Genomic DNA, 16,252 nt, shown 5'->3' with positions numbered 1-16,252 from the left:
TTGAGACAGACAGAAATCATGTGCTTGCCCAAGGATGTGTAGTAAGGAAGCTACGAGCCAGACCACAAATTCTGATTGGCCAACTTCTAATCACTGTGCTGTGATGTTTCTAGACTTAGAGGAATAAATTATCTCAATCTGCTCTTCTTTACATTAGGGTGAAATTATAATCATGTTGTATTATTTTTAAGGTCCTGAACCTCTTTCTGGCCTTGCTTCTGAGCTCATTTAGTGCAGACAACCTTGCAGCCACTGATGATGATAATGAGATGAACAATCTGCAAATTGCTGTGGACAGGATGCACAAGGGAATAGCTTATGTGAAGAGAAAAATATATGAATTTATTCAACAATCCTTTGTTAGAAAACAAAAGATTTTAGATGAAATTAAACCACTTGATGATCTAAATAATAAGAAAAACAGTTGTATGTCCAACCATACAGCAGAAATCGGGAAAGATCTTGACTATCTCAGAGACGTAAACGGAACTACAAGTGGGATAGGAACCGGCAGCAGCGTTGAGAAATACATTATTGATGAAAGTGATTACATGTCCTTCATAAACAATCCCAGCCTCACTGTGACTGTACCGATTGCTGTAGGAGAGTCTGACTTTGAAAATTTAAACACCGAAGACTTCAGCAGTGAATCAGATCTGGAAGAGAGCAAAGAGGTAAGATTTTATAGACGTGGATAGGTATGAATTTATGTATATACACAGACTACATTTCCTGTGTATCTCCTTGGTTGCAAATGACCACCTTCTCTCTGTGCCCTCACATGGCCTTTCCTTGGTGTTTGTGCGCGCGCGCGTGTGTGTGTGTGTGTGAGTGTGGAGAAAGAGCTCTGATATCTCTTCCTTTTCTTAAAAGAGTACCAGCTTTATTGGTTCAGAACTTCATCCCTTCTGGCCACATTTAACCATCAGGAAGCAGTTCTGTGGTTGCGTCATCAGCTTACGAAGGCTTTGAAAACCGGGAAAACGCTAACCAGGTCTCACCTTTAGTCCGCAGAATATATAAAATTGTATTAAAGGAAAAAATAAATGAGTAATGAGTAATCCTAGACTCCCATTTGTCGTATTAATTATACCACCTGTGCTGTTTTTTTTCATTTAATACTTTTTACTATACAGATGGATTAAAGAACATGAGACAGTTTTACACCTAAGCATTTACTGTGTAGCTGACTAAATTTGTGCTACCACAGAAAGGTCTACAGAGGATGCCTGAGGTGGACAATGCTCAGTTTTTAAATACATAAAAGCAGGGATTTTGTCCATTTCATTTACCAAAGTACAGCCCCCATTCATCACAGTGCATAGCTTGTACTGAGTGCCCAGGAAATATGTGTTAAATAAATAAAAATAGGAAGTCTCTGGTTAATCTTGAATCAAAATGGATATGTACCAAGGTTTTTGAAAATATCCAAATTCATTAATAACCTCATAATATAATTTTCCCTTTAGAAAAACACCAGACACTATATGTGGGAATATTAAAAGTCTGCTAGGAAATAAGAGTGGGTATCTCCAAATTTTCTTTCTGTGCTGTCTCTTCACATATCCTGATGGTCTCTGATGCAGCAAGTATTACAGTTTCTCCTTTATGAGTTCTTACTGCAAGCTTATATAAATAACCATACATGAAAGCAAAATTTAGAGTATATTAGAGGGAGCTATATACCTCCATTTTTACCTCTACCCTGGGTAAATGTCTAATACTAGATTTCACATTTAAAAAAACAAGCTAATATGTAGTAACATGAATAATCCACTGAAGAGTGCCTTCCAACATACAGCTTGATGAAGAAATTATCTGGGTTTAGAAATGATATAGCATTAATGAGTTAATATCTGACTTTTCCAGCTACTCTGTAGAAATGCTAAGTCTTAGTACAGTGTCTTTTCCCTAGATATTACATTGTTGCTTTGTTGATAGAGGTCATTTTAATTTTTAATATGGTCATTGTACATTAGAAATATTTACTAATGGGCAATGTACACAATGAAATATTAATACTAATAATTTTGATGTAGAGTATTTTACATATGTATGATTTGAGATATACACATATTCTTCAATGTACATATACATTTATATATATAACAATAGCAAAATGCCCCCCTTTAAATATAGTGCATACCTACCTTTAAAAATAAGTACTTTCTCAAAAATAAAAGTACACATTTATATAGACATATATACACATATATATTTTGTACTCTTTTGACCCTTAAATTCCAAGTTTATTTTTAATGTATTTTATCACTTATTATAAGTTGAACTCCTATTAAACCCTATAACAAACCAAGCCTGAAATGAAAGCATTAAACATCTTAAGATCAAGTCAGAAAACAAGAATAAAACCATTTAATCTTTCACTCTTAAAGAAATATTGTGGAGTATTTTATTTGCTTTGCTTTGTTTTGCTTTACCCTCAAGGTCAAAATCATTTGCTGTAGTAGAGAACATTTTTTAAAAAACAAGAAATGTTGCTTAACTTTACTAAAGAGGAAGAATGCTCCTCCCATCAGAGTCGTAATTATTGAGTGCTTATTGGATGCCTGGGTGCACAAGGCCGAGTGGCTGCTTGGCCTATGAGAGCCCTGCCCTCTCCGGGCTCGCTTCCTAAGCCAGCCTGCCAAAAATACATGGACAACGTAAGTCAGTGTACAATTTACTGTTGAGAGTCATGTGTGAAAATATACATATTTTCAAGTGAATTGGCTCTTTGGAAATTAGTAAATTAAAGGTTGGCCATGGCTGAATAAACATTAAAATTGATTGTAAAAACAGTCCAATACTCTCAAAACCTGTGAGAACCAATCACTTTATTGTGAATGGTGAATTTCAAAATTAAATTTCAGTTTAAAGGCAAAAAAGGAAAAATTAATTGGCCTTACTGATTTTTAAATCAATAAAAGTACTTGTTTGAGAATGTTTTAGTTTCACTACGATCCAATTTCTCTAGTATTTTATCTGAATTCATACCTGCTAATCTTTCCACACATCTAAAAATCTTCCCCTTTTAAGTAATGGCGTTATTACTCTAATCAAAGCTACATCATCTTTGATTTTAACAATGAGAAATAGAAGAATATATTGATAAGCAGACACTGGTTGTGATAGTTCTACTACCATTCTTTTAACCTGTGATAAAACAAATAAAAAATACAGAAGGACACTGATAATTTAAATAATATAAATAATAAATATAACTGTATTATGAATGCATATTATCTCAAAAAATTATTACTTATAGAAAATTCTTATTTTTAAGTGCCCATAGTATATTTGTAGAAATTAACAGTATGCTGGATCCCAAAGTAAACTTCAATAAATTCAAAACAGTGGGCATTGTAGGGGGTTATTATCTCACAAATTCCAAGTAGATATCATAATGGGTTGCTATTTAATCACAATGCAGTTAAACTGGAAATTAATAGTAAAATTATAAGAAGTCTAACTTGTTAAAAATTAAGAAATTTCCTCCTGAATTGAACATTGGGTTAAAGAGCAAATAAAGCATATAAATAGCTATTTAGGAAATAAGAACATTTTCTGTCAAAATCTATGGAATAGGGCCAAGAAATCATTGAATGTCTTAATATTAGCAAGGATTATATTAATTAATATATATAAATTAAGATTTATTTACATAAAAACATCAATGAATTGTCAATGTAGCAGGTGATGTTATTATAGCAAGTGGTTCTTTGAAAAAAAAAATCAACGGAACACACAGACTTTGGTGTGGATAGCAGAATCCTAAAGTGACTGCAATGACTCTCTCCCTTTATAATCCCCACCTCATGCGTATAGTTAAGACTGTGAATATGATGAGATATCACTTCTGTGGTTACATTATTTTTATGGTCAAAGGAAGGTTATCCTGGGTGAGCCTGACCTAATCAGATGAATCTTTAAGAGCATAGAGTTTCTCCTCCTGGTCACGTAAGAGGAATTGAGCAAGATATGCTCTGGCTGGCCTAGAAGAAAGCGTGTGTATTGGGGGCTATGTGGCAAGGAACCGTGGTGGCCTCTACTTACCGAGAGTGGTTCAAGGCCACGAGGCTGGGAAGTCCCCATGAGGTTCTTCAGTCTTAGAATTTCAAGGAAATGAACTCTGCCAGCAACCATAAGCTTAAAGGAGGTCCTGAGCCTCCTCAGACGAGAGCTGCGTGTCCAGCCGATGCACTGACTCCATCCCAGTGAGATCCTGAGCAGAGAATACAGACTCCTGACCTACAAACACTGAAATAATGAATTTGTGTTGTTTTAAGTCGCTAAATTTGTGGTCCTTTGTTATACAGCAGTAGAAAACTAATGCATTTGGCAAACATTACATGTTAAGAAAAACTCAAATGATTTTTTGTATATAAAAATCAATTGCAACCTAGTAAGAACACTAATATTCTGATAGAAAAATAGACAAAAGACGATTTACAGAAGAAAAAACATACCTGGAAAACAAACCTTTAGAGTTAATAGCCTTAATTGTGATAAAAAAAATGATATTGAATAATCATAATGCACTTTGTACTTTTCCTTTTGGCCAATGAAAAAGGAATAAAAATGCAGCAAAGGAAAGGAGAAAAAAAAGCCCAGATAAAGAAAGTGTTATGCCGATGAAGGGGTTTCATGAGACAGATACTTAACACAAATCTTGGAATATAGTATTTCACAACAAATGTTGAGTGACTAAATGAGTGTTGCCCATAGAGCTAGTAGAGAAATTAACTTCAAAGCCCAGCTATCTGTGGCTGGTTTCTCTGTTTCCAAGGTGGGAATAACTATTATTTTTGCTTCTCCAATCCTTGGCCAGAGATGATCATGGGATTTTTGTAGCCACGGACCAGCACCTTCACCTCAGCCTGTGCACGCCCAGCACCCATACCCACCCTGAGCTCCCACTGCCTTTTCTCTGCCTGAGCCCAGGTCTGGTCCCCACACTGCCTTCTCATCATTTCTAATATCACATCTTTCTTGCATCATTTCAAATCCTAAAAGACTACAGAGTCACAGAGCATGACAGCAGGAACTCTGGAGATGATCCTTTAATATTACATATAAGAAAATGCGGCCCAAAGGATCAATGGAGCAAAGTCATATAGAAAGTGAAAGGTTGAACTAGGTCTGGATTTCTTCCCACAACTATTATTAGTGGCCTTCTTTCCACTCTTGTGGTTTGGGCCAGGAGAAAGGTACAAAGATGAGGTTGGTGACCTGCAAGTGACAAACCTAAAAAAGTAGACAGGGGCCAGGGAGATGGTGGGGAGTCTTTGTAGATTTTAGAAGGAAGGTGATTTGTTTTAAAAGATCCCTCCGGGTTCTGGAAGCAGATGGATCAAAGAAAGTCTCAACTAGAGGCCGTAGCCTGTTTTAAAAGCTCTTGGGATAATGAGCTGAGAAATGGTGACAGTGTGACGGGTGTGGCTTGACTGTACAAAAATAAGTGACAACATCTATCTACTACATATGTGGATAATCGTACAGCATGATAACAATTTATGCAATTTTCTACCTACATACAAATAAAACAATATGCATAATTGTTACAGTGATGTAATGAAATATGCATAGAGGCAGCATGTTGAATTAAAAAGAACTTGAAAGTTAGAAGTTCTGAACCCTTGCATATTGACCAGCAGCTTTGTGTGTTTTGCCACATCAATTATACCATCCAGGTCTACTCCTCTAATCTGAATAATAATTAGTTCTCCAAAGTCACTTTCAATCCTAATCTTTGCAAGCTTCAATGAAAAAGACTTGAGAATAATTTGTATATTTTGTTAGAAGTGTTTGCTTTTCACATAATGTAGCTTTCACATTTTGCTACTCACATAAGTATAGTTGTCTGAACTTAGCATAAAGAAGTTAGAAATGTAGATTGTTTTGCTTAAGTTTAAAAAAAGGAGGAGAACTACTTTTTCCAAAGTAGCTCCATGTAACATCATCAGGGAAGAGCGGTCCCGTTCACCTTTACCATATTCTCTTGGCTAGAAGCAACCAAGACCCTGTGCACATGAGAAGGGAGGACGCTTTATTAGGGCATGATGACGGCGGCAAGAAATCTTGGGCACCATCTCATCTGCCTGCCACGGACTGCCAGTGAGAAAGCATTTTTTCAGACATAACAAAAGAGATATTCTTGCATATTCCCTGTCATCTTGTCAATTCTTCAGGATGATAAATCTCTGAAAGAATTCTTTTCCCCTAACCACAAAAATACTATTTCTTCAGTTATCTCTAACCTCCTAGTCAGTTGCTGGGGACACACTCTAAACATTTTTTTAACAGCTCTGTGCATTAGCTTGCTAACGAGTTGCTTTTATTTAGAATTCCTAGATCTCAGGAATGTTTCCGCCTTTCACCTTGTTTCCATGAAAAACCGTGTAAATTCCACATAACCTTCCCTATTACTCACCACCCATTTTTTCTTCCATTTTAGCATCTTCTTTTTAATTTTGTCATGCACTTCCCCACGTTTCTGTACAACTCTAGTTTTTTAATGTTGTTAACAACCTTATTTCTTAAATGAATTCGTTTGTATGTCATGAATATTAAATCAGATGATCATGGATCTGCTTGCTTGGAACTGGCCCTGCGCTTCCTCTTCTAAGGCTGCAGCCTAGATCTCTCTAGAATGTTGGTTGGAAACTTCTCCTGTAAAGACAGATACCTTTGACTGAAAGGTGTATATTGAACATTTACAGACTTACCGATTGAGAATTTAACTGTACAGTTCATCTAACAAAGCATTGTCTAAATTCAGGCATACGTTAAGGACTAAGCATGTATTTTTCTGTAGAATGTATAAGAAATGCTTGTTTCATCTTGCTGCTCTTTTCTCTTGTTTTTATTGATCAGCTATCTAATCTGAGTGAAAAGGTCATGGTGCCTTTTTTGGTTAATGTTTTTAATTATTTGAATCTCTTATTTATTTACTTAAATTAAAGTAGTAAGTCTAGGATGGGGAAAAGAAGTCATAACTCTAACTGAGAGCCTGTGAAGTCTGAGTGACAGTAGGTCCACTTTCCTGCAGTAGTTCAGGTCGACGGTAGAACATGCTTATGTTGCTCAAGAAGTGTTTGGAAATTAATTTGTGAACATCAATAAGATCACTTGTCCATATCTGATTCCTTTCCAAGATCAGATCTTTCATTTGAATTCTGATCATGGCTTTTAATCATCTTTTATATCATATTAAAATTTCTAAAGTATTGATTGACTCCCAAATATATGCATTAAAGAGAAAGTATGCCTAGAATTATAGTTAGTAACTGGTAACACATTATAAAGTTGGATTATAAAGTAAGACTAGGTAATTCTAAAGAATATTCTTAAGAATAAAGTTGATGATATTGACAGTAGCACTGTTATCTGGAGAAAGTCTAACCTGGTAAGACCTGGAGTCACTTTGTACATAAAAGAGGTAGTAATTTATTTTATCATCATCCAGGTAAGACTCATCAGAAGAGGATATTTAGGGAAGCAATCAATAGGCAAAAATTAATTTTATATTATTTTAGATTCATGTCTTTTTACCTTAGTACTCACAGGTGCTGATTGGAAAACTCAATTCTAGGTGACTAATGATATTTATTAATAGATACAGAGTTTGATGTGGAGCCTGTTACTTGGCACTGTGTGTGAAGAACTATGATAAACAAAAGCTGGATTTGCCCAAAATTTTTAGAAACTTAGAATGTAGTGCTTTTTAAAAATTTCTGTGAGTTTAAGTCATACTAAACCAAAGGTTTTATTATTGCTTGCACTTAAGTTGCTAATGTGACATTTGCTTTATAACAAGAACATAACTAATTTGGCAGAATTACCTCAAACGAAAGTTAAATAGAGCTCAATGTCTGCAGCTACCAAAAAGTTAGCTTGTTGCAGCTGATGAAATAATTTCCATGAAGATACTGAATATTCATATTGTGTAAAATTCCATTATTGGTTTGTTGTGCGAACAGGTGTCTTTGTATTTCTTGTTCATGTCAAGATTGAATTGTAGATTCTCTTCATCTGTTAGACTCATCTTGACATTTTTTCTGTGGATTATTTTCACTTTTAAATTGAAGGCAGAATTCATAAGCAGGTGAATATGCTGTTTTCTTTTGTTTCAGGAACAATGTGGTTGCACAAAAGACAGAGCATTAGGCTTTGGGTTCAGGACTAATTCTCTCAAATCTTGGCTTTCTCTTAAAAGTTACATGACATTGAACACAGTACTCCACCTGTCTGAGACTTAGTTTCATCATCTGTAAAATAAAATACTTATACTAACTTTCCCTCCCCACACCTCCCTCCGAGGCCTCTCTGATTCAGCAGCCAGTGGTTTGCTTTGTCTGTGTTGCTGATGGACGTTGGTAACTTCATACCATAGCCACTTGATTTCAAATTTATATTCTGAATTACAGTAAAGGAGTAACATAGGCAATTTCTTTATTTTCTCTTCCTATTCAATCCCTCTTTTGCTCTAAACTTAAGATATCTTCACTCCCAGGAACATCAAACTCAGTTCCAAGCACGAATCCTTTCTTGCAAGGCTATTTGTTAGTTACCCAAAGGAACGTGATTTACTGTGATGTCCGTCTCCCATGCAGAAACTTAACGAGAGCAGTAGCTCTTCTGAGGGCAGCACTGTAGACATTGGGGCACCTGCCGAGGAACAGCCTGTAGTGGAACCCGAGGAGACCCTTGAACCCGAAGCCTGTTTCACTGAAGGTAAAGCAAATGCCCTTCATGCTGATCTCGCATTTGAGGGCACAGAGGGCATCGCAGAACAGAGCTCTGTAGTAGATCTATTTCAATTTCCTCTAATACGCTAACAGATTTTAAATCTGTTGTGGTTTTGGTTCTCTCTGACCTTTATGTGTAAGCGATCATGAACGTGGAAAGAAATATTTTCATGTAATCAAAACTGGTGACTATCATTTTTTAAATAAAAGGGTGATCTCACCAGTTGGCATTGGGGAACCATTTAAAGAGGCTGAATAATTTTCACAACTTCACACAGCTAATGAGGGCGCTCTTACTGCTCCAGGCGTAGAGAGTTATCTTGGCGAGATGGATATGGTAGCAGTCAGGAGAAAATGAGTCAGGGGTATGACAAAGGATATTACTGGAAGCAACCGGAGTTATCCTGTCTAATCCTATTTGAACATTCTACTTGCAGGCTGTGTACAAAGATTCAAATGTTGTCAGATCGGTGTGGAAGAAGGGAGAGGAAAGCAATGGTGGAACCTGAGAAGAACATGTTTCCGAATAGTTGAACATAACTGGTTTGAGACCTTCATTGTGTTCATGATTCTCCTTAGTAGTGGTGCTCTGGTGAGTGGATATTAAGCTGTAATATATATTATATTCTAAAATATATATTATATTTATTACATATTATATTATATTATAATATATATGATAAAAGTGCTTTAATACTAAGTTTTAGAGTCATCTAATACTGATGGCTTAGTAATCCTTTCTCTTACATTATGTTACTATGCAGTGCTTTTTTTCCCCTTATTCTACATCCATTTCCATTTGCATAGCATGAGCCATCACTTCTGTTCAATAAACCCCAGACTGTTATCTCCGTTTACGAGTTCTTTCTCAGACATACATACATCTCTATCTATCTGCCCTTCCTTCCAGCAACAGTGCATTTTTAATTACACCACTTCATATTTTTCAGACTATAGACTTAACATATAACTGTGTATTTCTGAATTTACTTTTATTCTATATACATACATTTCTAATAAGCTATTTATTAATTTGTGTTTATTATTAAGTAACCCAGAAAATTTGTCCCTCCAGCTTATTTATTATATGAAAGAATACAAATATTCAATTACTACTATTTTAACGAGAAAGTATGTGTGGCAATACGGTGTAGTGTGATTGGGAATATATAACTTCTAAGTTCTGATGAATTTTGTTTCTGAATGGTATTATTATTATCTCGTTATGGACAGTTAGTAAGTCCTTAAGGATGACTTCTCAGTCTCTTTTCCATTGTGTCACTATTCTTATGCTATTCAGGGATGATGGATATTGGTAACAATAAATACTGGGCAGTGTGCCTAAGTGACTCATTTAAAGTTTAGTTTTTCTTTGTATGAAGGTGTTCTTCATATCAGAATCAATTTATATCTGTGAAAAATTAACAAAAATGAAAGCCTAACACATAGGTAGCATTTTAGATGAACATTGACTCAAGTGGAATACTGAAACCATAAAATAGATGATGGATAGAGCTTGCCTGATTGAAATGCAGTTATTTAAGTTTCTTTAACTTAAGCTTATAATTCAAACATAGGCCTATGTTTACCTACATAATTCTCTGATGAAATGAATTTCCTCTACATGCCACTTTAGACAAGAAATAGTCTTTCACCATTTCAATGAATATGAAACTTGGATGGAAAATATCAAGAAAGATTCATATTAGAAGAATATTATGATCTAAATGAAAAATAATTTCATCTTGTCATTGTTAAACCATATCTGTGTTGAGAAATAAACTATCAACAAAATGAAGGGGGGAAAAGGGGACAAATAAACCCTATGTAGTAAAATTGGGCAATGTGATAATCAATTACAATTTCTGCTTTATGAAAAATATGTGTCTTCAGTTTTTATTCCTTCAACCTCCTTTCTATGGCAAAAAGCCAATAGGAGGAAGAACAGAAAATGAAACAAAGGAATAAATAGCTTCATGTTCAGGATATGACATCAGGAAATACTTCCTGAACAAGTCAAATTAATTCATTAGAATTAGGCTTTTACTTCTTTTTTCTGGCTATAATATCAGTGGAGATAATTTTTCCCCTGATTTATTAAAAGATCCTTGAAAGAAGAAAAGAAGCAATTGCTACTATTCCTCTGCCCTCTTATCCCAATGGAATATCATATATATATATAATTATATATATATCATAATATATATACACACACATATATATATATGCCATATATACTATAAAATCAGGAATATGTATGTATATAAAATCATTAAAAAATAGCTTATAAAGTGTAATAGTTTCAGAAAGCTAAAATGTACAACTTTTCTTTATAGGCCTTTGAAGATATATATATTGACCAGAGAAAGACAATTAAGACAATGTTGGAGTATGCTGACAAGGTTTTCACTTACATTTTCATTCTGGAAATGCTTCTGAAATGGGTGGCATATGGCTATCAAACATATTTCACCAATGCCTGGTGTTGGCTGGACTTCCTAATTGTTGATGTAGGTATCCTCCACATCTTTGTCTTCTATTCAAGGTGTCTTACCTACATAGTAATGCTAAAAAAGTGAATCTCTGACCATTATGCTGTAATGACTGAATATGCTACTTAGTAGACACTAAACTAATTCACTGAAATAATAGTGTAGTTTTTGTAAGAAATAGGCTAATCTATTTCTGGTTTAGCATTGAAGGAATGGGATTTATGATGGTTATCTAGAAGCTTAAAAAAATACAACAGTTTGTAGGGAAGGTGGTGAAATAATGGTATAGTGCTTAAATTCCTTATGTTATGAGTCAGACAGACTAGAGTTTGAATCCTAACCCCAGGACTGATGGGTTGCTCATCAGGGAGTTACTTGGCTCCTGACTCTGTAAAATGATATATATTAGAACATACAGTGTGAAAGGCACCCGTAAACAGTGTTGGTGGTTAGAGGTACTGTCAATTTTTAAGAGTTCTCTTTGACCTCTTCAAAGTTTTTAAAGGATAGGCTTAAAGAGTTGAATATACAGATTATAACTCCATCATAGGAAGTAAGGTGTACAGAGTGTAGGGGAAAACTGTACATTATGCAGTGATGGGAGTTGCCCTAGAATGTATACTAGATTTATAGCAAGCCCCTAATGTAGCAAACAGCCCTTCACAGAAAGTGTGCACCCAGTGATTATTACTTCATCTATGCTAAAACAAGTAGCTGCCTTCAAGATTTTGTTAAACATCATATTTCGTGTTATCAACATAATTTAATTTCAGCTTTAGAAAAGTGTATCCAAAATATCACAGACTTCATAGGCAAGTTTATCCCAAAGGAATAATCCAGCAAAACTATGTGCGTTTCTTGTGGAGAGAATTCTAGAGTTCAGTCGTGCATCTGCTCTGTCTCCTTAATTCGGAACAAAGACAAATTCAGAGCTATTTGCAAAGCTTAATAATGTTACTGTGAAGCTCATGAGTTGAGAGAAACCTCAAAAGAATAATTGCTTCATTACATCATAAAACGTTCTAATATTGAGATTGCAAGCATTAGAAGTTGTATCCTATTTCAACTTTCCATATTTATTCACACTAGATTTTAAATCTAACTGTAATTTAATGCTTTGAAACTTCCTCCTGAGCTTTGCTTTTCTCTGTTATGGTTATTACATGTCTGAACTCTTTAGTGGAAGAATGATGGTTTATCATTACAAAGGTTTTTAATAGCCATTTCTGAAATATCCTAGGAAAATAATTCTATAGAGAACTTTGTAGTTTTTCATTAATAATACTTTTATTTTTCAATGTCTTATAATTATTTCATGAAGATCAGTATATCACTAAAAAAAGACAAAAGGAATTATAGCACATGCCAAGTAATGTAAAAAGTATATTAAGTATAGGCAGCTTAAAATACTTAAAAAGAGAAAACTTTGCAAAAATAGAGCCCAGTGTATTTGAGGCTGTCCAGTATTAGTGACTTTCAAACCAAAGAAATTGTAACTCTGTTTGGATATAGAGTTTTGGTACATTCTTTATTTAGAGAATTAGATACCTAACAGTTTTATTTGTTAGTCATGTATATTTTGTACAAATGAAATTAATTCATTGATTTATTTATTTGTAAATATCTATTGATTGGCCATTTTGGACCAGTTACCATGGCAGAGCTGTAAATTAGTATAGAAAAATTTGAGGAAGTTTCATGATGGAATTACTTTTTAAGTTACATAATTTATATAGGAATAAACTTTAGACCAGTGGAAACACAAAGTATTAGCAAGACAAACAAAAAAATCACCTTTGAAAAATAAATGTGGAAACCACTGTGATTTAATGTGACAGTGTCAATTACAATTAGGTGACCATACCATTGCAGGTTAGAGATTTCTGGCTTTTCCTAATCCATTGAGCAATTAATAAGTTAGATGACACTTCAGGATTTTTATTCAAGTAACTCTGAGTTAACATTTGAAAGCTTTCCATCCAACTGAAAATATTTCCTTCAAATTTTAAAAGGTTTACTAAAATAATGCAACCATTCATCCTCTGAGTAAGCAAAAATTATAAGCAAAAATCATCTTGTTCTATTACACAAGAACTACAAGTTGAATGACAATTCTATTACTTATTTGTTTGTGTATTTATTTATTTTTTGGTGCAGGTCTCATTAGTCAGTTTAACAGCAAATGCCTTGGGTTACTCAGAACTTGGTGCCATCAAATCCCTCAGGACACTAAGAGCTCTGAGGCCTCTAAGAGCCTTGTCAAGATTTGAAGGGATGAGGGTAAGGAAAATGAAAAAACCCGAAGTATTACAGATAGCCAACATTAAATTAAATTTACTTTAAGAAAAGGAAATCCCATGCATGCGACAGGAATGGCAAATCCTTGCAAAATCGCTCTATTATCCTTTTATCTGTTGCATATTTACTTCTAGGTGATATGCAAGAGAACCTAGGCCTCCCTTGAAATGATATAATATCATTTATCTGCTGTGCTCATTAAAATGACTTTGCGTCCTAATATGTCCCGGGAGTTTCCTTACAAACCTGTATCCAAAGGAGCAGATGCACTATTAAACTACTTTGTGTACTGTTTTGATAATAATCAACTGAAGTGAATTCTACATCATGAGCTTCTCAGTTGTTATGATCGAATGTGGTCTTAATGAATTTTATTGAAAACAACACGAATCGCACATGTGCCTAAGTATAAGCATAAATGAAAAAACTAAAAATTGTCAAAATTTTGTCTGTATCATGCCAAAGGGTACATCACTTGAATGTATTCAGGATAGGTATTAAATATTGACTGAATTTTAAGCTTTTTTAAAAAGGTATGTTTAATAGAGCCGCAATTTATAATTGCATTAATAATTCTTAATGTATATACATAGTTATACTGACTTAAAGATTATATATAAATCCACCCTTTTCATGACAGTGAAGTAAAACATAACACAATGAACAGAACACGTAATTTTGAATCATTACCATAAATGATTCAAACATAATCATAACTTAAATCTCATTTATCAGAATCACACTAAATTTTATATTATTTCTTTTAGGGAAATATTAAACCATTTTCCCTATGATGCATCACAGATGAGAAATTTTCCCATTATTGGCTTATTATTTTCCATGCCTTAAGTGCATGAAGCATTAATATAGCAGATATATAACATAAAAAATTAGTTGTTTTTTAAAAAATAATTATTTCCTTTCACTAAAACAAAGCTTCTGAGTTAAGTGTGATTCCAAAAGGAAAACATTGCTTTTGCTACTTAAGATTTAGTTATGTTTATAGAAAATAAGCTGCACTACAGACTTCCATTGGCATTTTCTGGGTTGTTGACCTTTTGTGTTCTACTGAACTAAAATTTATTACAAATGTCACTCTTTAAAAGCATAAGAACATAAATGGTCTTCAATTTCCCTAAATATATAAAAAATTTTCCTCATTAAAAACAATTTAACACAGCTTTATTTTATTTCTCACAGAGATCCTCACATTTTTACTAAAATGTCAGAGGAAATTCTCTCCAGGGTATGTGAAAATTAAGTTTGTTTTCCAATTAAAATACTACTTTTTTGTGTGTCAGACTGTTTCAGACCTGGGGAAAAAAAAAAGCTAGTTTTATATACTCTACTTGAAAACATGTCACCTGAATCAAAGAAATGCATTTTAAAAGTCTTCTTTTAAATATGAAATATGAACAATGCTAAGCATTTGAAGCGGTTGCAAGCATTTCAAACTTAACGTTTTGGAAGTTTATTAAATCTGTGAGTCAGCCAAATATTCTCATATTTAAAATGATATTTTCATAACAATATTTGGCCTGTTTCTATCTTTAATTTTTACAGAACTAACCTTATCTATAATTATTGATCAATAAGGCTTTTCATATTATAAGGAGAGGTGAATTTTTGACACTTGGAGTTTCAAAATTCCAAAATTGAAAACTTATAGATGCTGATAAGAGGCAAACCGATCATTTTAAATTACTGGCTTTGTGAATGTGCTTCCGTACCACGTGACGCCAGCATACACACAATCCTAAAACGGCTGATCATTTCAGCATGTATTTGGCATTGTAGAGACAAAATAACCTGATTATTGATTCTATTTTTTGTGTGTTTCTAGTGTTTGGATTTTTTTACTTGGTAGAAATGTAATTGTGGATGATGATAAGGATGGAGATAATAATGATGATATGAATTAGGTAGTGAGATTTGAATCTATTGAGAAACTCTCATTTTATCTTTTCCCTAGCAGCATAAAATCACAATAGCTGTGTCAAAGCGTAAATCAGGCACTCATTTACTTTTGTTGTTTTGCCACTTTTTCAAAGCATGTGCTTTTATGCAACATTACCAAAGACAGCATGTTGTACAGTGCTTGACAAGAAGTTAGAAAGTAATGAATGAATCGTCATCACGTTGCACTTTGTGTTTCGCATGTCCGATGCACATCTCTGGCCGACAGCTTTAAACATTTATGGTATTTCAAATTTCCAGTCCGAATGTTCTACCTGCAAAACTGAGCGGAGTGAATTGATATCGTGAATAGCTAGAGTCAAATAAAATTTGTACTTAAATTTGTATTTTTAACTTCCTAATCTGGGAAATCTTAAGTACCTTCTTTTTTAAAAGAACTCAAGTCCTGATTGATAGAGATACAGACAGCATCATATACAAAAAGTAACACCAAATGTTCTGTCATATCAGGTTAATAACTAATAACAAACTATATATTTCTATTTTATATAGGATAATCTTGCTCCAAGTTGGATGGGGTGGAGCGCTGGGTCCCCCCCTCAGCCCTTTATTCTGGGTACTGTATTACCCCTTTTCCTACCTTTCATCCTTTCACTGTGACTGTGTAGTGGGGTGAGGAGGGCTTGGGGGGGCATTGCTCTTCTACGGCAAGGAAAATGCAGTATTTACTTACAATCCCCTAGTTTCAGTCGTCTTCAATTTTCTTTTGAGAGAATGCCTTTGTAAACTTTACCTTCT

The 16,252-nt window shown here is 34.2% G+C and overlaps 1 protein-coding gene across 1 annotated transcript in view; it reads left to right on the top strand.

Moving 5' to 3' along the window:
• The window catches only part of SCN1A (sodium voltage-gated channel alpha subunit 1), a 119,395-nt gene that overhangs the window by 85,481 nt on the left and 17,662 nt on the right, over window positions 1-16,252 (top strand). Inside the window, exons 18-22 of the mRNA XM_073241596.1 lie at window positions 192-674; window positions 8,613-8,733; window positions 9,185-9,339; window positions 11,084-11,257; window positions 13,397-13,519. Coding sequence (XP_073097697.1) covers window positions 192-674; window positions 8,613-8,733; window positions 9,185-9,339; window positions 11,084-11,257; window positions 13,397-13,519 — 1,056 coding nt within the window. The remainder of the gene's footprint in view (window positions 1-191; window positions 675-8,612; window positions 8,734-9,184; window positions 9,340-11,083; window positions 11,258-13,396; window positions 13,520-16,252) is intronic.

This window comes from Manis javanica, chromosome 7 (genome assembly GCF_040802235.1).
Source record: "Manis javanica isolate MJ-LG chromosome 7, MJ_LKY, whole genome shotgun sequence".
In the NCBI taxonomy this organism is placed as follows: domain Eukaryota; kingdom Metazoa; phylum Chordata; class Mammalia; order Pholidota; family Manidae; genus Manis; species Manis javanica.
Note: the sequence above shows the minus strand (reverse complement) of the source record. Positions and strands in the feature narration are given on the sequence as shown.